The sequence below is a fragment of the Phaenicophaeus curvirostris genome, chromosome 4 (genome assembly GCF_032191515.1).
Source record: "Phaenicophaeus curvirostris isolate KB17595 chromosome 4, BPBGC_Pcur_1.0, whole genome shotgun sequence".
NCBI lineage: Eukaryota > Metazoa > Chordata > Aves > Cuculiformes > Cuculidae > Phaenicophaeus > Phaenicophaeus curvirostris.
In genome coordinates, this window is record NC_091395.1 from 2,305,629 (window position 1) to 2,331,109 (window position 25,481).

Sequence of the window (25,481 nt, forward strand, 5' to 3'; positions counted from 1 at the left end):
GTTATATTCATCTCCCCATGTACGCATCCCAGGGTTGTTTTGTCCATACCTGCATCTGCTATGCAATGAATGGCCATCAATTTAAAACTGAAAAATTCCACCTTTAGACGCATGGACAGCTTTGTTTGGCACCATCCAGGGGTTATTATATCAAGCAGAAAAACACTTTGCAGTTCATCGCAGGCCTAGTCCCTGTACAGCCTCTGAGTCAAACCAAACAACAAAAAATACATCAACGAAGGAAAGGGATATCCTAAGGTCAGAGCCTTCCTCAGAGTTTGCTACACAGGTATGCAAAAAGGCTATATAACCTCGAATCTGAGGCTTTCAGAGGGATCTTAGCAATGTAAAACATCCCTCTCCTACCCACAGGTCTCAAATAATACATGTTCTTCTCTCATCCACTCCAAATATTCCTACTTTACCTGATGAACTGCGCTCCTCCACAGTTTTGTGCTCCAGACTAAGGAGAAAGAAGAGGACCACCATGCAGGTACAAAAATGAGCCTAGAGACTCAACTACTCCCACAGGGAAGATGTAAGGCTGACGGGGGAAAAAATGCTAGCCAAGGGCCACCTGACAATCTCAGCCTAACTCTTCCTGGCACTGTGACTGTACTCTGGTACATGAGAAGTTGCCTGGCCCCATTTTCCTTTTGCTTTCTTAACTTTCCAAAACAAAGGGATTAAAGGAAAGGCGTTCACAAGTGGAAATTTCTGCTGGGTGGATAATTCATCCTGTGGTAGCACTCTCCCACTTTTAAGGCCAGTTGTAAATTCATGTATCAGAACAAATATAAGTTGATTTTTTTTTAAGCTATAGAGCAAGCAGTAACCAGACTTCTGGAACCACATTCAGCACTGCTCCAATTGGCCTTTCCCTGCCCGGAGCTACAAGTTCCGTGCGGCTGAGAAAATGCAAAGAGCTTTTTACCTGGAGAGCGCAGTTTCTGACAGCTGTTCTGCTTTTATGTCCCTTGCAGATCAGCTAGAAGTTGCTGTCTGTATCAGCAGGAAGCTCTGTCTTGCAGCAGCCTGTGTCATGTGTGCGAGGGCCGAGCAGCGCATACCGATACATGCTCCAACAAGAAGCCAGTGAACCAACTCTTTCCGAAAGGCCAGGAAACGCTGGCAGTTTCACAGTGCTGGTAGCAGTTCCTATCTGTGTTTCTCCCCGTGGATGACAGGGTGACAGCTCTACACTTTCCTCCAAGCGTTTTAATTCTGCTCCAGCTCTCAGCCTGAAGCAATAAGAAAAGGATATTTTCCATCTGCCAATATAAAAGACACCTATTTGAGGGAGACGCACACCCCTTGCGCTATCAGGAAGCTTATTGATTTCACACAAGTACATATGGCAAGTCTCAGGTATACACTCACCTCCACCCTCTCAAAAGCAAGCTCCCTTACATGGAAAAGATACATTTATCTGAAGTGCTTGAATGGGACCTTTTCCATCGGAAGCACTCAAATACCTTTACAGGCCACGCAACCCCAGCGAAAAGCACCAGGAGCAGGAACAGCTGCATCACTGGAAACTTTAAAACCTGCAGGACCTCTCAGCTCTGCTGTTTACAGGACACAGGACGGCACATTCAGAAAAGCACACAAAGTGTGTTTTCTGCTTTCCCTCCTTCTCAATTTTCCTGTGAGTATCATGTGGAAAAAGACAACTAAAACTCTGCAGAAGGAAGTCTTCAACTGCTTCTCTCCCTGCATACTTAAAGCCATGCCAGAACCTTTTGAGAGAGCCATTAGGGTGATTTCTTAGGAAGAAGAAAAATGCAAAACTGATTTGTGATTACAAGGCACAAAGATGTTCAGTCAGATGGAAGCATTCCTGAAAAGCAAGAGGGAAAACTACCCGATCGATTAACTCAGCTGCCCGAAAGGGTAAGCAGCAAACTTGAGCACAATCTACAAATCCTGATTCTTATTAACAGCTTGACCAGAAGTGGATGTTTGTTGTGGCTATCGTGGTACTTGTGAAATATGAAGAACTGAAAAAATGCTTGATGGACCTAGATGCTGAAGGAAAGAGGGGGTGGAAAAAGGAGCTACTGCTGCCAAGGTAAGGTTCAGATTCCTCACTTGGAGAAGAAACTCACTGAAAAAAAAAAAAAAAAAGTTGTTTCAGTTGGTAGTGGGCACTGGCAGAAATGAAAACAGAAGGGGCTTTCTGGGTTTCAAATTGACCCAAAAGGCACACATCTGAGCATTCACAAAACTCTGCCTAGCAGCCCACAGAAACCTCCTTTTCATGGTGATCTGTAGGTAGGGTAGTGTTCTGGAGTTGTCCAAATGGCTTCAGAGGGGAACCAAAGCAGGGAAAGCTCTGTTTTCCATACTGGGACTCCCTACGGGGAAGGCTCCATACCCCTTCTGGCTGTAGGTGTGAGCCATGGCACATGTATTGCTAAGCAAAAGGCAATTCCCTTTCCCCCTCCCTTTTCCTGAGGAGACCTCCTCCTCCCTAACAAGAAGGCTAAATGTTCCTCTCTCTTATACAGCTTGCAGAGCTGCCTAAGCCTACGAATACTTTTTGCCTTTAAAAATCATTTAAGGTCGTTTAATTGGGTTTTTAGTTTCCGGTGGTTTTAAGTAGAAGAGTAGAGAGCTTTGGACTTGCAGTAGTGGCCAGGTAAGGACTGGTAGGAGGGATAAAGGACCCTTAGTTGGGAGTTTTTTGGCTTCCCTTTCTGGGGAGGCCACAGGTGGGTGTATAACTCAGGAAGGGCAAAGGCCCACGGGCTCTTTGGAGGAGTGCTGCCTCTGGTAGTTTCCCAGCCATAAGAATTCCTGCTGCTCCTAGCTGAGGGCGCAACAGGTTTGCCTTTTTTACGCTTGGTTTAGTGTAACAACTAATCCCCATTCCCATCAGCAGAGATGATGGCAGGGTGCTCTGAAGGATTAGTCGCTCTGTGTCTGTAAACAGGCCAAGAGTCACCAATCCTCAGGCTGAGAGAGGCAAGGGAAACACCAAAAGTAAAACTCCTTCTCAAGATCCATCACCCCATGAACTTGGAATATGTCCCCTCCTGAGGGCTGTCATCTTTATTCCTAGACTTTTGCCTCAATAACACGTACTGATCATTGTTGTTGACCGCTTTGGTAGGACAAGTGACATAGCACAAGAGTTCCTGAGGACCTGCTGGAGTTGGAGCCAGGCAGCAGCACTGTGGTTTGGATCCTGAGCTTGTTATTTTTGACACGGCTACTTTTAACTATCAGTGTCACAAGCAAGCCTCAACTTGCTTTTGGCATCAAGGCAATGAGCAAAAACTCCTCGCCTCCGCTCTCCTCTGGCTCCACTCTCGCTGTGGTGCTCAAAGTGGAAGTTTCAAAAGGGAAAAGTATTCTGTTTCTCCACTGCTAACAGAGCTGTGTAGTAGATCTCTGAAATCAGCCTGCAGACAACATACACATGGTATTAACTTTATTTAAAATATTCACCTGTGCTGCAGACTTCATATTCTAGGAAATCTACAGCCTTTTCAATCTCAGTTTACACACCATTCTTGGAGAAAAACATATGGCTCCTTTACAGGCCAGCAGAATGTGAAAGACAATAAACCATTTAGCTAAACGCTGAGCATAAACAGCTACAACGCTGTGCAATCATAAAGTGTCATTAATCATTTACATCAGGAAATGCCAGAGTAAGGGCTGACACGTGGACTTATCTACTCCTTGTGTACATATGCAGGCTACACACTTTAGTAAAGTTACTCGTCTGGACTCTGTTCCTTGGGCCCAGGTGCTGGCTTTGTAGGACTTTAAAAATCTCTGTGTCACTGACTGCACGTGAGTTGTACCCCAAATTGTTGGGAGCTGCTTTTTCTCCATCTTGGAGCTTTTTTATGAGTGCTGGTTAAAAGTCTCCCTTCAAAAGGGATAAAATTTATTTGTTGTAGAACATCATGTAATGTATTTCTGTCTACTTGTAATCACATTTTCAGTGCCCATCTCTTAGACCTTGCAGGGAAAGCTTCCTGGTAGGTAGGGTCTGAACACCACTAAGTCACTTCTTGATCCTCTGCAGGCAGATGCACAAGCAACTGCTGAAGTTGTTCTTCTAAACAGGATTCCAGAGCAACTTTTCTGGGGAGAGAAGTCCAGTGCTGCTCTTTTTCACTGAGAGTAATTTCAGTTTGGGGTTTGTTTTTTTCTGGTGGATTGATTTTTTGTTTTTTTTTTTTTTCTTGTTTAGAACTCTGAGAGGAGTTTTCTCCCAGAGAACAGAAACCGAGTCATGTCTGGTACCTTGCTGTTACAGGTAGCTGTTACATAGCTTTTCTGTGAGTTTACCATGCTTCAAGTAAAGCCAGTCAGTGCACTCAGCTGAAGGCCTTACACAGTCCTCTCTGCACCTCACCCTTTGACTTCTACTCAAGGCACTCTGGGAAGAGGCACAAATGGATCCAGGAAAACGTGTGTCTTTTAAATCTCCCATCTCCTGGGGCGTCCTTCAGAGTTTACTTTGTCCCCTCTGAGTTTGATCTCTTTTTTTGGAGGGCATCTTGCAGCAGGAGGAACACGTGTGAAGTTTTCTGACATGGACCTGAGGCCCAGCAGCCTTTTAAGATGGGGAAAGACAGCAAGAGAATTCTAGAAACACTTTCACCAGCTAACGATACCGATAAAGAGGCATCCTAAGAAAGTCTTTGCTTTTACCTTTACAGGTGAGATGGAGCAGCTGTACAGACAAAACACTGAAACCCAAAGAATCAATAAAAAGGTGAGGTTACATGGCACTGTCGCTGCCTAGCTAAGAATGAATGCTTTTAAAAAACACTTGGCAGGCTTCATCTTCTGATCTGTGGAGCTGCTGATTGACAGGTTAGTGAGGGGAACTGGCTCAGCTCAGTCTCCGACGAGTGGCAGGGCTGGGAACGCAGCAGCACAGGGGACAGAGACAACAGCAGAGGAGAGCTGTTTGTGCATTTATAGTGCTGGCAAATCTGCTGAAGGTAGGAGAACTGCTCTGTTAGATTGAAGAAACCAAGGACCAAGCACCCAAGCTTTGATTACAGGCTATCATCAAGAGAGCCACAGAATTGGGGGAAAGAAAATATTACAAGAGGCTTAAAGTTCAATGCTGTAAAGCAGTAAATCCTCAGCAAATCCTCCTGAATCTAAATATGCCTAAGACATATTTTAACTTAAGGTTTTCTCAAATGCCGTTTTATGCTCCCAAACAAGTAAGCTCCACCACCACGTTTGCTTTCTCAGTTTTCTGCAAATCAAGTTACACTCGGTGATTTAAGTACCCTTTTGGAGTCCCAAATGCTCTTTCCAACAAACAGTAAGCAAGTAATTTCTTCATATTTATCTCCCCCTTTAGACCCAAGTAACCCAACAGATTAAAGCTGATTCTTTTTTTTGTAGTTAAAGCTTGCTCTAAAATGATGCACCTTACCAAGGCACAGTTTTATCACAAAACCAGGATGGCCTGGGAAAGGTTTTAATAAGAAAAAAATATAATGCCTCACTTGTGCAAATTCTTTGAACAAAAAAGACAGCAGCCACTGCAGTCTAGCTAAATCCAAGTTCTTCTTCTCACTGTTTTAGGTTTAAATTGAGTAAAGACTTACCCCACTGTGGGAATTAACTAATTTTGCTCCATTGGTGCTTTTTCATTTTAGTACCAGAATCCACACACACTTTGGGATCACTCTCTGGCTTATTTCTTGTAAGACTGGTGTGAAAGCTAAATATTAACAGTGCCTGGCAGACTTGGTTGAAAGCCTGCCTCCCTCTTTGCAAAAAGAAGATTCTTAATGGAAAATGACAACAGTCCACATCGAAAAAGAGTCCCAGCTTATCAGGTGAAATGGAGTTTCATAAACACAAGAAAACAAGTAGCAGCCATAACATACATCACTTACTTCCAGAAGAGAATTCCCACTGCAAATGATCAAGCTCCTACAGACCGTGGATGGGAAGAGGAGAGGCATGCATGGAAAATACACCCTGACCCCTCAGCCTTTCCTAGGTAGGCAAATAAATGACTGATTACACTACATCCCTGGGAGCACGATGCTTTACTGGCAGCAGCACCGCTACCAGGAGAGGGAAAAACACCCTTTAAAAATGAAAACAAGCTATATCAGTAAAAGTGCACTTTTGCAGATAACTCTGCTTCTGCAGCTGGGACTTCTGCTGGCACAGCTATGTCAGTCACGGGTCACACTTCGTCACAGCGCTCGCAGACAGAGCTGTGCCAGCAGAAGCTTGTCCTATAGACCTGGTGGGAAACTCAACAGTCACTAAAATGAACCCACAAAGTTTCGTGGGTTTCATGCTCCTGCCAAAGCTAAGGTTTTTTAAGTCTGACTATGGGTAGTTTTACTTCTGTGCTGCCGACGTGGTAGGATCTGGGCTTCCAAGGACAGTAGAAACCTAAACATAGCTCAGGAACGTGGCACTATTTATCAGCCATTTACATTGTACTTTATCCTTCAGTTAAATACACAAACTGAATTAGAAAGAGCCCCTGTAGGAAGAAAAGATTAAAGGGAATATATTAAATGGTGCTGTACTTTAGCACTCGGAGTAGACCGCCCTTGCTTTTAATAGTAGGAAGAGAACAAAACTGAAAGTGTTTAACGGGGTTTGTTTAGCAGACAGCAAAGCACTGCAAAATTCCCACCCTTCAGTCAAACAGTAACAGGGCTTCTGGCATCCTCAGACTCCTTTGAAGATTTAACACCGGAGCTGATGCTTAAACCTGAGTTCTGTTTGGGTGAATCGACACAATCCCATGGGTCGTGCGCATGGTGGTGGGTATCGTTAATCCAGAGCATGGAAATGTCAAAAGCATGTGCTGCCCATCTGCTCTGGAGCAAAGTTACAAAATACGGCTGTAAATAAATTCCCACCAAAAATTGCCTCCAAACTGTTGCATTCAGGAATGAATAAAGTGCAGGGCTAGGGAAAGGAGAAGAGCTCTGTACGGGAAGCCAGGTCAGGCTGTGGTGCCTGCGTGCAGCACAAAGCAAACATCAGATGGAAAGCCTCCCTTTCACTTCGTGAGGCGTCGCCAGCACACAGCTGTACCTGAACGGGGCTGCATCTCAGAAAAGTGATGCTTGGCAGTACAAATGTCACCATTGCTTCCTATTTTGATATGGAGAATGCACATAAAATCACGGTGAGTCGGAAAGGCCGTGTTCCACCTTCATCAGAGCTTTCCAGCCCTCTGCAGTGGGATAGAGCTTCTAGGAATTCTTTGGGTTGTGTCACAGTTATTAGAAATAATGTACTTTAGAGGGGAAAAAAAAGGCACCGGGGCAAAAACACCTCAACACCTGGACAGGTACGGCTGGACTCGATCTCAAAAGTCTTTTCCAACCAAGTGAATCCATGAAAGGAATGGCAAAGACTAAAAATAGACACATTATCATCACTTTCATTATCAGCCATGCCTACACACACAAGTGTAACTGTGAGCAACTTCAGGATGAGGTGTTTTCCCCTCCAGATCAGTATTAGTTTGGGGGGAGCGCGCTTGCACTTGGCTGAGCCACGGAGCATCACAGAGGGGACGGCAAAGGTATGGATTTAATTGTAGTAAACTCCCCTGCTTAACCGAGGCCATCTAAAATCCTTATCAGCAGGCTGGCTCACAAGAAGTTCTAACTCCCTAACACAAATACTCAGCCTATTCAAAGTTTCAAAAATTGCCTGATAAAGGCTACTTGTCTAAAGCTTTCAGAAGGTCAGATAAAACTCAGTGTCCTTAAGTTTAAAAACAAAGCCTCAAAACTGCTGCAGAAACCGAGCGTTTAGGTACATTATTTTATTTACAAGCACCGGCGCCGAGCTAAAAGTCCAGCTTTTATCGCAGGTGACGCTCTTGGCATCTTCCTTGTTTGGGACTGCTGCAGACCACTGGGGGGAAAAAAATGGGAGAGAACCATGCCTCCCCACAACCACCCTCAGCAGCGCCACTGCTCTGTCACCCACAGCGCCAGGCAAAGCTCCTATCATGGGATGCTGGACAGTCCAGTGGGGATCAGGACCGAGCACTCGTGTTCAACCCACAGCTAGGGTTCACCACATGGCCCGGTTCACACCAAGATTCATCTCGTGGCTGAGGTTTGTTTGCCCCATGGTTTACCTGATGGCTGGTGTTCAGCCTCCTGGTGGTTTCACCATGGTTGGGATTTACCCCACAGCTGCAATCACACCACAGTTCTCCCAATAGCTGGGTTACGCCATTGCTGGGATGCACCCCACAGCTAGGCCTCATCCTGTGGCTGGGGTTCACCCCGGGGCTGAATTCACCCCACAGAGGGGATTTGCCCCACACCCAGGGTTCACCCTATGGCTGGGGTTTGTTTGCCCCTCAGCCAGTTCACCCCATGATTCACCCCAGGGCCAGGTTTACCCCATGGCTGGGGCTCACCCCGTAGCCAGGTTCATTGCATGATTCCCCCCACGACCAGGTCTGCCCCACAGCTGGGGCTCACCCCATGGCCAGGTTCACCCCATGGCCGGGTTCATGCCATGATTTGCCACATGGACAGGTTCACCCTACAACTGGGACTCACCTCATAGCCAGATTCACCCCATAGCCAGGTCCATGCCATGATTCGCCCTATGGCCTGGTTCCCCCTACAGCTGGGGCTCACCCCATGTCTGGGTTCACCCCACGATTCGCCCCACAGCTGGGGTTCATCCCATAGCTAGGTCCATGCCATGATTTGCCCCATGGCCATGTTCACCCTACAACTGGGGCTCACCCCATGGCCAGGTTCACCCTAGATACACCCCACAGATGGGGTTCTCTCCATGGCCAGGCTCACCCCACAATTCGCCACACAGCTGGGGTTCACCCTATAGCCAGGTCCATGTTGTGATTCGCCCCATGACCAGGTTCACCCTACAACTGGAGTTCACCCCATAGCCAGGTCCATGCCACGATTCACCCCATGGCCTGGTTCACCCTACAACTGGGGCTGGCCCCATGGCCTGGTTCACCCCATAGCCAGGTTCACCCCAGATACACCCCACAGATGGGGTTCACCCCATAGCCAGGTCCATGCCATGATTCGCCCCATGGCCAGGTTCACCCTACAACTGGGGCTCACCCCATGGCCAGGTTCACCCCATAGCCAGGTCCATGCCATGATTCACCCCATGGCCTGGTTCACCCTACAACTGGGGGTCACCCCATGGCCAGGTTCACCCTATGGTTTGCCCCACAGCTGGGGTTCACCCTATAGCCAGGTCCATGCTATGATTCGCCCCATGACCAGGTTCACCCTACAACTGGAGTTCACCCCATAACCAGGTCCATGCCATGATTAACCCCATGGCCATGTTCACCCTACAACTGGGGCTCGCCCCATGTCTGGGTTCACTCCATAGCCAGGTTCACCCCAGATACACCCCACAGATGGGGTTCACCCCATGGCCAGACTCACCCCACGATTTGCCCCACAGATGGGACTCACCCCATAGCCAGGCTCACCCCACGATTTGCCCCACAGCTGGGGTTCACCCTATAGCCAGGTCCATGCCATGATTTGCCCCATGGATAGGTTCACCCTACAACTGGGGCTCACCCCACGGTTCGCCTCACGGTTGGGGTTCACCCCAGCACCTAGTTCCCCCCACGATTCGCCCCACGGCCAGGTCCGCCCCACAGCCGGGGCTCCCCCCACGGCCAGGTCGAGCCCACACAAGCGCGGCCGGCGCCACGACCGGCCCCTCTGGCGGGCCGGGCCCCAGTGCGGGCGGCAGGCCGCGGCGCTGCCCCTCCCGCCATGGCGGCGCGGCCCGCGGCCCCGCGCTCTCACCTGCATCCGGCGCGGCGCGGCGGGGCGGCGGCGCGGGGCTCAGCGACATGCGGGCGGCGGGGCGGGCGCGGGCGGCGGGCGGGGCCGGGGCCGTCATGGCGGGAGGGGCCGGGCACCGCCCCCACACCGCCCCCCGCGCGGGGCGGGCACAGCGGGGACAGACCGCGGGGAGGGCGCCCCGCTCTTACCCTGAGGGGTGATGGCGGCGGGGAGGGCGCCCCCCGTTCCCCTCACGGTTCTGTTGGTGGCAAGAAATCACAGAATCATAGAATCACCAGGTTGGAAGAGACCCACCGGATCACCGAGTCCAACCGTTCCTACCAAACACTAACCCATGTCCCTCAGCACCTCGTCCACCCGTGCCTTAAACCCCTCCAGGGAAGGGGACTCAACCCCCTCCCTGGGCAGCCTCTGCCAGTGCCCAATGACCCTTTCTGTGAAGAATTTTTTCCTAATGTCCAGCCTGAACCTCCCCTGGTGGAGCTTGAGGCCATTCCCTCTTGTCCTGTCCCCTGTCACTTGGGAGAAGAGCCCAGCTCCCTCCTCTCCACAACCTCCTCTCAGGCAGTTGTAGAGAGCAATGAGGTCTCCCCTCAGCCTCCTCTTCTCCAGGATAAACACCCCCAGCTCTCTCAGCCGCTCCTCATAAGGCCTGTTCTCCAGCCCCCTCACCAGCTTTGTTGCTCTTCTCTGGACTCGCTCCAGAGCCTCAACATCCTCCTTGTGGTGAGGGGCCCAGAACTGAACACAGGATTCGAGGAGCAGTCTCACCAGTGCCGAGTACAGAGGGAGGATAACCTCCCTGGACCTGCTGGTCACGCCGTTTCTGATACAAGCCAAGATGCCATTGGCCTTCTTGGCCACCTGGGCCACTGCTGGCTCATGTTCAGTCGCTGTCAACCAACACCCCCAGGTCCCTCTCCTCCAGGCAGCTTTCTAGACAGACTTCTCCTAGCCTGTAGCACTGCACAGGGTTGTTGTGTCCCAAGTGCAGGACCCGGCATTTGGCCTTGTTAAACCTCATGCCCAGCGGTCCAGCCTGTTCAGATCCCTTTGGAGCCTCACGACCCTCCAGCAGATCAACACTCCCACCCAGCTTAGTGTCGTCCGTAAACTTGCTCAGGGTGCACTCGATGCCTTCATCCAGGTCATTGATGAAGACATTGAACAGGGCTGGACCCAGCACTGAGCCCTGGGGAACCCCACTTGTCACTGGCCTCCATCTGGAGTTAACTCCATCTCCCACCACTCTCTGGGCCCGGCCATCCAACCAGTTTTCCACCCAGGAGAGTGTGCGCCTGTCCAGGCCAGAGGTGACAGTTTCTCAAGCAGAACGCTGTGAGAAACTGTGTCAAAGGCTTTACTGAAGTCCAGGAAGATACATCCACAGCCTTTCCCTCATCCAGCAGCCGAGTCACTTTTTACCCCACTTTCACCTCATGGGTCTGCTGGCAGCTCTGAATATATCCCACTTTTCCTCATGGCTCTGTTGGTGGCAAGAAATACACCCTACTTTTACCTTATGGTTCTGTTTGCAGTGGTGAATACACCCCACTTTTACCTCACGGTTCTGTTGGTGGCAAGAGATACACCCCACTTTTACCTCACGGTTTTGCTGGCAGCTCTGAATACACCCCACTTTTCCTCATGGTTCTGTTGGCAGCAGGGAATGCGCCCCCCTTTTCCCTCATGGTTTGATGGCAGCAGGGATGGCACCCCACTCTTACCTCATGGCTGTGAGAAACACTCATTCACTGGTAAAATATTGAAAAGGACAAAGTCTACGAAGCAAAGGCAATAATATTTCTATTTTACAATTTGGCGCTGAATCGGATGCCCTTCTAAAAAAAGACATGCCATCTTATAAAAACAGTGGGTGTGTAGATTAGTTTTAGACAAAGAACCGTGTAAGTCCCCGGAGAATGTTTATTTTTTTAGGTTATCCAACCATGTCTGCAGACTCCCTTCAGGTTATCTCCTGACCCAAGACAACCACATCTTACAAGACAACTAAATACATCAATAAATTCTCGCAGCCCTAAGACAGGTTATCTCTCGACCTAAACCAGCTGCGTTTTACAAGACAACAAAGCATATCAATAAATTCTTGCAACTCTAAGAGAACGTTCATTCTTTCAGGTTATTTATCCACATCTGGAGGTTGTCTGCATATTATTTCTTGATACAAGACAGATTTACATGACAAGATAATTAAACATACAAACCAACTGCAGCAAAACTTATCAATTAATTTTCACATGGTTCTTGTAGCAGCAAGGGAGGGAATTTATCTCATGGTTTTGTTGGTGGCAAGAAATACACCCCGCTTTTACTTCATGGTTCTGTTGGTGGCAGGGAAGGCATCCCAGTTTTACCTCATATTTTTATAAGCAGCAGGGAATACAATCCCTTGCACCTCATGGTTAGGACATTAGGAAAAAATTCTTCACAGAAAGGGTCATTGGGCACTGGAACAGGCTGCCCAGGGAGGGGGTTGAGTCACCTTCCCTGGAGGGGTTTAAGGCACGGGTGGACGAGGTGCTCAGGGACATGGGTTAGGAGCAGATAGGAATGGTTGGACTCGATGATCCAAGAGGTCTTTTCCAACCTGGGGTTCTATGACTCTATGACGCCCTCAGGCCGGTCAAGAACCTCAAACCGGGCCCCGGCGCTGCGCGGACCCTTGCACCCGCGGAACGGCGCGGCCCGGCAGCGGCGGGAGGGGGTACGGCGTCACGGCGACACCGCGCGGCGCTTCCGGCCCCGGCGGGGTGACCCGGGCTCTTCCCTCCCCGGAACTTTCCTTTCCCCGGCGCGGGGGACGCTTTCGGCGCCGCACCGCGGCGGCTCCGCAAGATGGCGGCGGCCGCGGGGCGCTGCGTGTGGAGAGGTGAGGGGGCCTCGCCGCCTCTCGGCTTATTCCGCGGGGGTCTGGCTGCCAGCTCGGCTCTGAATCCGTGATCGCGGGGCGGGAGGGGGACCTTTAGGGACCTGGGGGTGTTGGTTGACAGCGACTGACCATGAGCCAGCAGTGTGCCCAGGTGGCCAAGAAGGCCAATGGCATCTTGGCTTGGATCAGAAACGGCGTGACCAGCAGGTCCAGGGAGGTTCTTCTCCCTCTGTACTCGGCACTGGTGAGACCGCTCCTCGAATCCTGTGTTCAGTTCTGGGCCCCTCACCACAAGAAGGATGTTGAGGCTCTGGAGAGAGTCCAGAGAAGAGCAACAAAGCTGGTGAGGGGGCTGGAGAACAGGCCTTATGAGGAGCGGCTGAGAGAGCTGGGGGTGTTTAGCCTGGAGAAGAGGAGGCTGAGGGGAGACCTCATTGCTCTTTACAACTACCTGAAAGGAGGTTGTGGAGAGGAGGGTGCTGGGCTCTTCTCCCAAGTGACAGGGGACAGGACAAGAGGGAATGGCCTCAAGCTCCACCAGGGGAGGTTTAGGCTGGACATCAGGAAAAAATTCTTCACAGCAAGGGTCATTGGGCACTGGCAGAGGCTGCCCAGGGAGGGGGTTGATTCACCTTCCCTGGAGGGGTTTAAGGCACGGGTGGACGAGGCGCTGAGGGGCATGGGTTAGTGTTTGATAGGAATGGTTGGACTCGATGATCCGGGGGGTCTCTTCCAACCTGGTTATTCTATGACTCTATGATTCTGTCTGAGGCGGTGTTTGCTTTTCCCTCGCAGTGCTGGCCCAGCGCCGCGGGTGCCTCTTCCCCAGGCTCAACCAGCGCCCGGTGGCCGCTCTCGCCTCGGTGAGCGCCGTGCCGCCAGCCCGGGCCTACGCGGCAGCAGCCAAGTGAGTGCGCTACCTTCCCTCCGATCGGGTGTCCTGGTGGGGGCAGCGGGGCAGTGAGTGGGGCTTGCGGTGTCTGCAGCGTTTCTTTAGCAACCGAGCTGGCCTTGGAGGCATCCTGCGAGCTACTAGCTCCTAGAGAAACAGCTTGGAGAGAGGATGCCTAAGGGGAACTTGCAGGAAGGGTTTTCTGTCTCTCTTTTAATCGTAACAGTTAAAAGGGAAGATCTACCTGACATTTTTTGATGTATGTTTTTGGAGAGCATGGCAGGATAACAGATTAAGGAGTAGCGCCAGCTTGAGAGCTGTTTACCTCATTGAATTGGTTTCAAGCCGTTCCTCTGTAGAGAGGAGGGTGCTGGCCTCTTCTGCCAAGTGACAGGGGACAGGATGAGAGGGAATGGCCTCAAGCTCCCCCAGGGGAGATTTAGGCTGGACGTTAGGAAACAATTTTTCACGGAAAGGGTCATTGGGCACTGGAACAGGCTGCCCAGGGAGGGGGTTGAGTCATCTCCCCTGGAGGGGTTTAAGGCACGGGTGGACGAGGTGCTGAGGGCCATGGTTTAGTGTTTGATAGGAATGGTTGGACTCGATCCGGGGGGTCTCTTCCAACCTGCTTATTCTATGATTCCTTGTTTCAGGCTGGTTTTTATGGTGTAACTCGTCTCTTCAAGTCTAATATTATGATGGAGCCTGAAACTGGTCTGGCTGTGGTGTGGCAGGAGGTGATTAACCTGGTTCCCTGCTGCACGAATGCAGCTGTGTTGTTTGAGGAGCTCAGTTGCCTTCAGAGCAGTTGATTTCTGAATGCTTAATTTCTTTCTTGGCCATCTGAAATGAGTAGTTGGGGTAAATTGAGGGACGCTGCTCATCCTCGTGCAGAACCTTCCTTGTAAACTGATTGTTACTTATTAAGCGGCACATGACAGTATCTACATTTTTGTTTTGGAAGATGTGCTAGACTCTTCAGTTGATGATCTAACTGTCATTTTTGTTTGTCTCAGAACTGCAAGAAAGAATTCGCAAAGGACCAAGAAGGAAGAAAGAAAAAAGAAACCAGTGAGGAGAAGGTGGCCGCTGATGAGCAAGCCCGTGGATGATGTTTACTTGACATGGCTTTACAAGCGGCCGTCCTATGACGTGGAAAAGGCTGTGGCTAAGTTAAAGAAATTTCAGGAGTTGGACTTCACTTACCCCAAGCAGTATGTCTATATTAATGTGTTACTTGATATGGCGCTACAGAAGAAGGTAGGTTGGAATCGTGTTCGAATTCTGATAGTTGCTGCTTTTTAATGCAGGAGGGCTGTACCCTTAAGTACAGAGCAGGCACTGCTGTTGGCCTTCTCGGCTGCCTCGTGCAGCCTCTCCGATTGCTAGAATAACTTGTGCCTCTGCACGTGGCTTTGTGCCTTTGCACATTATTAAACACCCTGCATACTTCCTGCAGGGAAGATGGCACCATTGAGAGTTTAGAAAACAGGCAATTATACGACTAAAATTCATGTCTGGACAGAACTGATCAAACAAAGCTTTACATCTGTACAGGCTTTCCACATTAAGTGATGTGTTGCAGAAATCCTGTGTGTGTTTTGTTCTGGGATGGCTGTTACAGGGAGAAGTGTGAAGGCAAGCTTCGTGCAGCATCCTTCCTTTACCTTGTCTTGGTTTTGAATGTTCCTTGAAAGTATGCTATCACTTGTTTGCCCGTGACGTGTTTGGTTTAAAGGTGCCTAGCCCAGCTTAGCCTTTTCCTGTAATTCCTGTTTCCCCCATGAGTAAAAACCAGGCCACCTAGAAGTTTTCTTCACGTGTTTAACCACGTATCCCATTGGTGTGCTGGGGGGTCCTTAGAGCTTGAAAGTAAGCTCATGCCTAGAGAAATGAAGAGCTTCTCCTTTGCTTTTGGCAGCTGTGCAGTATTCTTAAGGCTCAGCAAGAAACATGTCCCTTGCTGATGGTTTGTCTTGGCCCTTGTATCAGAAATATTGTTTAGATACTTGCAACTGCAGCATCGCAGCATTTTTTACTCGCTGCACCTGAGCCTGGCAGCAATTCTACACTGGAGTCACTGATCCCAGCGCCTTTCTCTCAGGGAAACTGCAGCATAATTAATTCATATCTCTAAAGTTTAGATTTGAGTATATGCTGGGGTAAAAATGTAGTCAAAGCTTCTGCATTGTGCTTGTTTTGACCGCTGTGCAAAAAAATGGAGGGCAAGATTGATATTTAGGGGACAAACTCCATGTAGTTGTGTAGCTTGCCCCCAAGCCATGATTTCTTTCTATTTCTATTAATGTTTTTCTTTGTTTACTTATTAGAAAAAAGTGGATCCATTTGCAAGCACTGTTCTTCTTCCATATCGCTTTACAGATGAAACTAATAAGGTCTTGGTTTTCACAGAGGTGAGTGAGGCTGAATTAGTTGCTTTGTACATTTTGTGTATCTACTGTGCTCTTACAATGCTGCTAGTTCCCCTGCAAGTACTGTACCTTTTATTGAGACGACTCTGCAAATGCTTTAGAGAACTCTTAAATCTGTCTAGACCTGATCTCTAGTAGTGTCTAAATGTATGAACAAGCATCCTACAGGACTTCCTTCATTTTAGTAGGTTTATGTGTACGTAAATGTTCCTAGCAGTGCATTCAGGGAGAAAACATCTGCACAGATGTGACTAAGGATGAGATGGTTTTATTTCATTTATAGAGTAAAACCTTTGTCATGTTTTTGTGATACAGGGAGATAGTTTATAGAGATAGGTTTAGTGTGGCAGCCATGTCCAATCCTGCTGTCTAAACCTTGTTGGCAGCGCAGATGTTATTCACAGTAACTTGTGCTGTAACGGGATATCTTTGGGAAAGGAGGGGAAAATAACTTTTCCTCAAAACCCCTAAATGCCTTCACAAACTTTGTCTGCTGTCTTAGGAATTCACTGATGTGAGATGGTGTGGAGAGTAGTTGCAGCATCTGTACGAGACTAGTTTTAGTGCCTGCTGCTGTCCTTTGTCAGGTAATCGCTTTTAACAGAATAGACCTGTGATATCTGTGTGACGTTATCCTAGAGAACTGTCACAGATTTGGTTGACTACCCTTTGGGCTTAATTTTTGTAAATTTGCTACAAGATGAGAATCATCCTGTAGAGCAGAGGGCTGGCAAGAGTCCCAAGCATGCCAGGTCCTTTGCTGCTCTATCTCACCACATACTTTTCCATATTTCAGACGATTAAAAGTGAAACCTTGCAGAGCACCAATGAGGCTACCTTCTAAGGGCTCTCTGAAGCCAGAGTTGAATAGCAGTTTAGCAGCTGAGTAACCTTATTTTACTGTGGGGTTTAGCAGTGAGTTCTGCGCTTCTCCTGAAGCTTGAAGTAGGATATTGGCTCCATCCAGTGGATAGTTTGTTGCAATTTCCAGGGGATGGAAGGGGAAAAGAAGGGGCTTTGCATAGAGCTCCTCAGCAAATGGGGATGTGTTTTTCTCCTTCTCCTCCAGCAGAAGTCATCTGAAGACTTGGCTATCACTTCTTAATGGGACCTGGAGTGAACTGGCTGCTCATATATTAAATCACCAGTGTTAGATATGTTTGGTCATCCATTACCTTAAACAATTCTCACCTTTTTAACCTGTAAACGGCCTGGGTTTTATACCCAGTTGCCCAGGATGAATCACCTCTCCGGAGCTGTTGATGTAGACTAATTAGTAGTACAGATGTCACTAGTATTTTTTTTTTTCTCTCAACAGGATGAGAAAGAAGCTGAAATAGCTCGAGAAAATGGAGCTGCTGTTGTGGGAGGAGTTGAATTAATCAAATGGGTATTTATTTTCTTAAGAATTATATAAATATCCTAGTTTAAACTGATCGGTGGGGAAAGGAGCAAGAAACTTCCTGCCCAGTAAGCTCTAGCTAGCAGCCAACACGAAGAGTGAGAGATGGGTTTCTGTGCTCAGACAGGCTTGTAGGTCAATTAGTGTACCGAGGTAATTTATTGTATTCCTAAACGTATTTAATTGGTTTTATTGCAGATTTTGGAAGATGAAATCCAAGTGGACTTCTATGTAGCTGTTCCTGCAATAATGCCTAAGCTGATACCGTTAAGGAGCAAACTCAAAAGAAAATACCCAAGCACAAAAAGAAGTAAGAAGTAATTCTTTCTTATAAATCTCAAGTACTGAACAAGATTTAACTCTGGAGGTGACGCTGAAAGGTTTTTGATGAGGATGTTTAAGTACGTTGAATATTAGACTGTATGCAACTGAACCATTTGTCTTGGATCAGAGTAGCTTTGGGAAACTAGAACGGTGTTTTTCTCCTACAATGGGCAGCTCTGGGACTAGAATCAAGATAAGTTTGCCTACTAGTTGCCTGTTTGCCTACTAGTTGCCCCTGTGCGGGTTAATTCTGGTGACCCATAATAGTGTTGTGAAGTTACCCAGGAAAATGGAAACCACTTGAAAAAAACATATTTGCCAAGATGGTTGTGCTGTCCAACTGTTGTGTGGTTGTTTGAATCCCAGCTTTGTGACTCCTGTTGCTCCTTCTACCTGTTCATTGCTATTCAGAAATGGAGTTATTTATTCTTTTCCTTAGCACAGCTTGCTCCCTTATCTGTCCAGTCTCTGTTTTTTCATAATGCTCAAGATTTTTTACTCTTCAGCTCAGGTCTTCACAGAACCAAGCATCAGTTTCTCAATACTTTTGTCCTGTCTTGCTGACTTACTTTATTTTAGGCACGCGTCAAGGGTCTATTTTAAACACAAAAAAAGAAAAGGGGCTGTTAACCTAGACCTTGTGCCAACTGTGTGGAGTAAAATTCTTAAACCATATCTCTTACTTCCCTGCTCCAGCTGTCTTAATGCTTTACAAGCTGCCGGCTGTCGTGTTAGGCTCCTAGACGTTTGAGATAAAACTATTGGCATGTCCAAAACGTTGTAGCAGAGAATGCTCCAGATACTTTTTTGGAATAAATGAAAGCTATGTTATGCTGTTATGAACTTCCTTGCTTTGAGGCTTATTCAGGGCTGATTTCTCTTGGAGCCATCAAAAGATGTGTGGGAGAAACAGTCCTTGTCTCTGAAGCAACTGGATGACAGTGTAAATCTGCCAAATGAGCCCTTGCAGCTGAGATAAGAAGCGGCTGTCTTGACTTGTGGGAACAGCTGGATTAGGTCACTGTGTTCCAGGTAGTGTGTGACCTTGCTATTATGTAGTTACAGACCTGGGGCTTGTTCTAAACCTAACTCAGTAGGTTTTGGTCTTTCAAACTGTTTTAATTGTATTAGGTTATAAAGCTTTGCTTTATGTGTGCATAAGCAGGTTCTTTATTTAAAGTGGAACCTTTGTTCCACCCTACTGTATTAGTTCTTAATGTCTGATGATAAATGAAGGAGGGAAGACAGAAATGGTTTGTGTAGCACGTGTGAGGGTGCAGTCATCTTGTCCGTGAAACTGCATTTTTGATGAGAGTTTAACTGCCTTAATTGAAAGACTGACTCCTCTCTTTACTAATATCACACTTAGCCATGCTAGTAAGTATTACTCAGACAACCTTTTTGACTTTTTTTTAAAACTAGATTCCCTCGGCACTGATATTCCCAAAATGCTGCAGCTCTTCAGAGAATGCCATGAGTACATGGTAGAAGACGAGTGTGAAATCGAGACAAGAATAGCAAGAGTAAGTTGTGGAGTTCCTAAGTTTTCTCTGCTGAGCAGAATTGAAGTGAAAGATGGAGAGGGGGAACTGTTTTCTTAATCTGTGTGTTCCCAGGATTTTCAATTGTATTCTTTAAGTAACCTATGACGTAAATGGACCTCTTTGCTGTGTGACATCTTCAGCTGCTGTGAGCCCTGTTTGTTGTTAACATGTGCTCATAGAAGATGGCCTCACTAAAACTGAGAGCAAGGCATACCTGATGCCAAGAATTGGAACTATATTTGACACTGTGTTATCGGCAAGGAATTGTAATAATGAACAGAATACGATGAAAAAGGTACGATTCCTAATAGCCTTCTTGTGAGCTGACATCTTAGCATAGGCTTCCCTTTTGTCCTGCTTTCCCCAGCACTCTCTGTGAGTAAAATGAAGCTTTTTTGATAGTTTTTTAAGTAAATAAATGATGGGTTGCAAGTCCATGGTTGGTAGTATGCACAGGTGGGTTTAAGTGTTTGCTTTAACTTCACAATTACTCATTTAATTTTGATAACTTTAGTTGTGATCTGGGGCAAAAAGCAAGAACTGTTGGCATTAATAAGGAATTTGGTTATGTCAGAGTATCTTTCTCTCTTTTTCTCTCTTTTTCTCTCTTTTTCTCTCTTTTTCTCTCTTTTTCTCTCTTTTTCTCTCTTTTTCTCTCTTTTTCTCTCTTTTTCTCGGCCCTTTGTGTTTTCTTTAATACTTGTTTTTATTTATTTTCCCTGCTGCAGGCTGTGGTTTGTGGGTTTTGTTTTGTCTATCTGTAATCCTGCATGATTTTCAGTTTTCCTTTAATTGATACTGGTACAAAAGGAAGGGTAGGAGATCTCTTAACTTCTGAAGCTTTCGCTGGCAGTGTTAGAGATATCAAGTTTATTAGTTCTGGTGAGCTGCTCTGGCTTGTGCATGTGAATTTCAAGAGCTTGCTCATCTATACGACACCCAAAACTGAGGTTCTGAGGACTGTTCTGCAAAAGTGTGTTCTATATTGCGCTCCCATTCAGTCAGGAAGCATCTTTAGCTGTTTGTAAGGTTAATGGATGGTGTGAATCTCTTCATATCCATAGCTTGTCCTGGTGTTGGGTGTTGTGACTGTATTCTTTAATTTTTTGCTTTGGATAGCTTAAACCTTAATAATTTTATTCCATAGATCAGCCTGAAATATACCTGCAAATTAAACTTTAATTGTAAAGTGTCTTCTTGTATATTAAAGAAGAAAAATCAGGTTTTTAATAAAGGCTAATGAAGAACTCGGATGTCTTGGCAGTGGGGTGAGGATTTATGTACAGACAGTTTGTTTGTGCTAAGCTCATGCCAACTACATGGCTCTAACTCGGTGCACACAAGTGATGTTCTCTATCACACTGTTGCATATGGGCAGAGGGATGGCTCAGGTTATGCATAAAACCACCCTCTCTAGCTGCTATCCTTTCCCTGACCTAGTTTTCCTGCTGTTTACGCCATGGCACTGGAAGGAAATCAATTGCAGGCAAAGCTCTGGGAGGCTGAGAGCGCCTTGAGTGGTTACGTGTCTGCTCTCCACTAAATCAAGAGCTTTTTAAATTTAAATCTTGTCAGTGAAAAAATAATAATTTAAGAATTACACAGAAGCACAAAGATCTATTGCTGTGTTCCAAACAGCAGTGTAGATGGTCCTGGGAGTCTGCCAAGCTGGCATTTCTCAAAGAGATGTTTTCCCTCTAGTGCTGCTGTCTCATGTTGCCCGGTACTTCAATTACGGCCATTGGCTCAATGTAATGTTGCACTCCCTCAGAACTCCACAGCCTCGGTGGTGTTTTCTTAGTAGTAATTGAGACGTCTCTGAAAAGCCCAGAAGTTGGCAGCAGTTAAATTTAATTAGTAGATCTGAAGCTGTGAAACTGAGAATGTAAAATCTTTGAAGACGCAGAGCTCAAACCAGAAGGGAGACATGTGAGGACGCTTGGAATATCTCCTTCTGTCAAGCTATCTGCAGAGGGTAGCTTAAAGTCATTTTTTTGAGGGTTTTGACAGAAGTCTTGAGTCCAGACAGGGTATTTTATTCTTGCTGCAATTGGTCTGAACAACGTGGCACAGCTTTGAAGATCTGGCCCAGCATACTTTGTCAGTTTGGCAAAGGTGTGTATTAAACTAAATATGTAAGTGCTGATACACAGTGGCTGTGTATACATAAGGATTTACTGTGGAGTACTTACTCAGAAGCAGGAATATTTATTTGGACGTAGAAGCTATTTTGAAATACTTGGAACCCTCCGAGCATTACCTGTCTTCATTATGGAGCTGTCGGCATCTCAGGTAGATTGTGGTACCTGATCTCTTGGGATGTGTCATGTTGTCTGACTTACTGCATGTTGCTCTGTCCTATTTTCCTATGTTAACAAATACAGGGTATTAATGTCTTTGTATTTAGAGATGAGTCTTGTCTCGTAATGTGCTGTGTTCTAAATCTTTTCAAGAAAATGTAACTTGTGTTGAGCAGCTTGCAAATTCTGTCTCTTACAAATGCTTCTAGACGTCGCTACAGCTGTTGAATGCCAAGTAGCTTGCTGGAATTGTACGCCTGAGGGTTTGCTTAAGACCTGAACTTGGTGTGAGGTTTGGAAGAAAATGCTATTTAAAGTTTAGTTTCTAATTAGTTATTACTAATTAATTGTTTTATTTAAGTGGTTCTGAGTATTCCATTATTTTGAATCTGGTACGGCATGGTGAGGCTGTCAGCAAAGTGAAATGCTCAGCACTAACAGACAGATTTTTACATCTGTTAATTTATGAATGATTAAGCACATTGCAATCAGCGTAACGATGATTATGACAAATGTGTTCTGGCCTGTGTAACAGAGGAACTGCATTTGGGGTTGTAAGTCTGCCAGAAGAGCATAAAGAGAGATTAATGGTCTAAATCTGGGATGAGAGTAGTCAAGCATAGCGGTATTGCTATTGTGAAGTAATTTACAGATGAGTGAGATATTAATAAAATCTGCTTGTGCTACTTTGGGAGGTGGCGGAGAGGAAGAGAAGATGTACCAGTGATGACTGTACAGGCCCCTGAAACAGTGTCTATGAGAATAAATGCTGTTTTTTTCTTAATTCCATAGCTGAAACCTCGAAAAAACACCAACCAACCAAACAAAAAAACCTTGATTTTCATCCAGATAATTATATGTGGATGCAATGGGCAAGACCAGACAGCAAATTAAATAAAGCATAGCAGGGTGTTATAGCAGTTGGACATTAAGTCTGAGAAATACACGTTAAGCTCTCCCAGAGCCAAGAGTGGTCAGTTGTGGCTTTGACTGAGGGTGTTTAGATGGGTGTCTCCTAATCATGAGTTGCAAGCTCTCAGAGAGGCTACAGGAGATGAAGAGCTGTGATTGCTTAAGGTGGTTGGTATACAAGGGAGGATGGAGATATTCAAGTTTTGGCAACAGTGTTAATTGACTTCCAAGTATCTGTGATCGGTCCAGTGAGGATCACGTCTGTGTCTGAAGTGAGGTGGGCAGAACGAGGAGCCATCAGTCCACAGTTGCTCGAAGGTTGGGAATGTCATGGACGTGAACCAGGGTGTGTAAAAAGTCCAGAGAAAAAACCTGAAGCTCATTGCTTCCATGCACTTTGTGTAAACAGTAGAAAGTCCATGTAATATGTAAAAATGAGAAAGAAGAGGGTAAGATATTTTATAATCTTGAAAAGATTAATTTGCTCTGCTAAAGTTTCTAATGCCTTCCATTTTAGATACTTGTTTTTAAGTTGAACTATGATAGGTATTTCTTGAAGCTTCTTTCCTCAAACACTCTATTTTAATATGAATTTTGAGAAAACACTTCTACACATATTTGTTTTTAAGACTTTTTACCTCTTTAAGGCTATGTGTTATTGCAGAGTTGTGAGGATTTAATGTCACAAGCAGAAATAGGAGAACAGCGATGAGCTTCTAACTATGTATGAAATACCTTTTTCTCCAAGTCATTTGGTTAAGGTTTGAATGGGATTTGTAAACCCTTAACAAGGAACACAGAGAAGCAAAACCTATCCAAATGTAGGATAAATATATACCCAGTGCTTTCAGATTTATTAATCCAGGCTTTAAGTATCATCATGGCTAAACTTTGTGTTTTCCTTTTTCAGCTGGATATGCCCACTGAGCAGATTGTTGCCAATCTGAAAACAGTTATCCATGATATCTGCACATTCAAGCCATCGAGTGACGGTAGGTAGCTGTTCTTCCAATGTGTCTGTGCGAGGAAGGGAGCAAGGTGGTGTTCAAAATGGAGCGTGCAGGCTTGATACTTCAATAGATTAAAGTGATACAAGGAAATCTTTGAGACACGGGAGTCTTCTGCTTCTGGGTGCATTGGTTGGACCCTGCTGACGTGACCTTGTTGTGCAAAGAATCCGAACCTGGCATCCACATACAGTTGCCTTAGTTAAAACCTACGCTTCTGTTAACTTCTAGTCTGGTTAGCTGCCCTGTTGGAAGGCACACCACCATTTTTCTTTCTGTTACCAAGGTATTTTTAACATTTGTGTTGTTCCAAGGCAAAAATTGTTAATTTTTTTTTTTAATTCCTTAGCAAAAAGATCAGGTTACAAAGGAGTGAAGGTGTGGATTCTGCCTCTTGTTCCAGTGGGTTGTGCTTGCTGTTCTGAGCCAAGAATGTCAATAATGAATATGCTATCTGCTCTTTGTCTTAATGATGTAAACTCAAAACAAATGTCATCTGCTTAGCTGAGTGGAAATCGTGCTTTATGAACATAATGTTATGAAAGGCTAGCTTTGTTTAAGCTAGAAAAACAACTTTTTGTATTAATATTAGCTTAATATATGCAGAAAGAATCATCTTGAATCCCTTCCAGTGATGCTGCTAATAGTAACTACTGTACAGAGAACAGATCGTGAAAAGGCAAGCACGCATGCCTTTAGATGCAGTTTAGCCCAATAAAAACTACAAGGGGTAGGGTGACTTGAAAAATCAGTAAATAGAAGAAGAAAGTGGTGGTATTTTATGAGTTTATATATGAATTACGCCAGCCTAGTTAAGTGAGGGAAAGCTCTTCTGATCTTAGGAACGTTTCTGCTGATCTTAGGATATCGAGCTTGATCCTTGTGGTGGATCTTTTACTGGCTGCATTAAAAATGTTTGCTGCTAATAGGAAGCAAACTTGGCAACACATCTTTACAACAATGGAGTCTAGGTGTGCTTGCTAACTATCAGTTACTTAGACCAACTTGTTATAGGTATCTGTTCTTTAGCTCCTTTCAGCTTTCCCATATATAAAGCATGTCTTTGCAGCTACATAGTTATCACTTAGGAATGCCATTTATCTAATACAAGACTAAAAATACCACCAGGCAGATGGTCTCAGAGTATAATGTAGATCTATTTCATCTTCCTTAAAGAAATCTATCTGCTATTGTAGTTCTTGCAAAAGATTCTCTCCAGCATTTCATGGCAGGATCCTGAAGCAGGAATGGTTTCTTTTGTGCTCTTAGTCATGTATGAATAGTTGGGTGAGGTGCTGAAGAAATAAGGTAGCCAGCAAGTTGTATGCCTTGAGTGGCACCAGTGTGTGAATTACATTGTGAACCTAGTCTGCCAGGATGGATTTTAAACCATCTATACAGAAGGAATGTGTCAACATGTCCAGTTCTGATTCTGAGAGTGTGCTTGATACAATGTGGGGTTATTACTAAGATAAATCAGCCTGGAGATGTGAAAAATGGGTAGCATGACCAAATTGTTTGTGTTCTTTGTTTTCTAGGTCCTTTTGTGCTGAAATTGGTTATTAGATCTTCAACTAGTGAAGGTTTGCTATTGAACCTTGATGGAATTCTGCCACAGGTGGAGAAAGTAGAAGAAAAAGAAAAAAATGCAGATGATGATGATGGTGATGATGATGAAGAAAAACTCGCCCAAGAACCTGTTAGTACCTGATGTCTTTCCTTGTAGGTCTGATAATCAGGATTGGAAAGCAAATGGTGTGAATCAAATTATACTTTATGAAAAGAAGAAATAAATCTAACTTGTGAATTAATTTCTATGTAACAAGAAGCATCATCACAAACATGAGTCTGTCAAAAGTGAAGACATTTTAAATTCCTTTTGTTGGTAGTTGGAAGCTCCCTAATTTGTGGGGAACTTTTCTTTGCACGTAATAGTTTTTACTTTAATAAAAGTATTTCTGTAACTTCTGGA

General features: G+C 45.8%; 2 protein-coding genes and 1 long non-coding RNA gene across 3 annotated transcripts in view; 2 read left to right on the forward strand and 1 right to left on the reverse strand.

Moving 5' to 3' along the window:
* CNOT6L (CCR4-NOT transcription complex subunit 6 like) overlaps nucleotides 1–9,914 on the reverse strand; it is a 33,315-nt gene extending 23,401 nt beyond the window's left edge. Inside the window, exon 1 of the mRNA XM_069855069.1 lies at nucleotides 9,807–9,914. The gene's annotated coding sequence lies outside the window, so the exon portion shown is untranslated. The remainder of the gene's footprint in view (nucleotides 1–9,806) is intronic.
* Nucleotides 1,395–5,950, forward strand: LOC138719727 (uncharacterized). The gene is made up of 3 exons (XR_011337276.1): nucleotides 1,395–2,071; nucleotides 4,683–4,738; nucleotides 5,646–5,950. It is a non-coding gene; the product is annotated as an uncharacterized lncRNA (long non-coding RNA).
* A 2,711-nt stretch (nucleotides 9,915–12,625) lies between the features above and the next one.
* On the forward strand, nucleotides 12,626–25,481 carry MRPL1 (mitochondrial ribosomal protein L1). Its single transcript, XM_069855070.1, has 9 exons — nucleotides 12,626–12,696; nucleotides 13,492–13,603; nucleotides 14,605–14,848; nucleotides 15,919–16,002; nucleotides 17,339–17,410; nucleotides 17,621–17,732; nucleotides 19,169–19,269; nucleotides 23,413–23,494; nucleotides 25,048–25,481. Exons 1-9 carry the CDS (start codon nucleotides 12,663–12,665, stop codon nucleotides 25,218–25,220), a joined length of 1,014 nt encoding a protein of 337 aa, XP_069711171.1. The 5' UTR covers nucleotides 12,626–12,662; the 3' UTR covers nucleotides 25,221–25,481.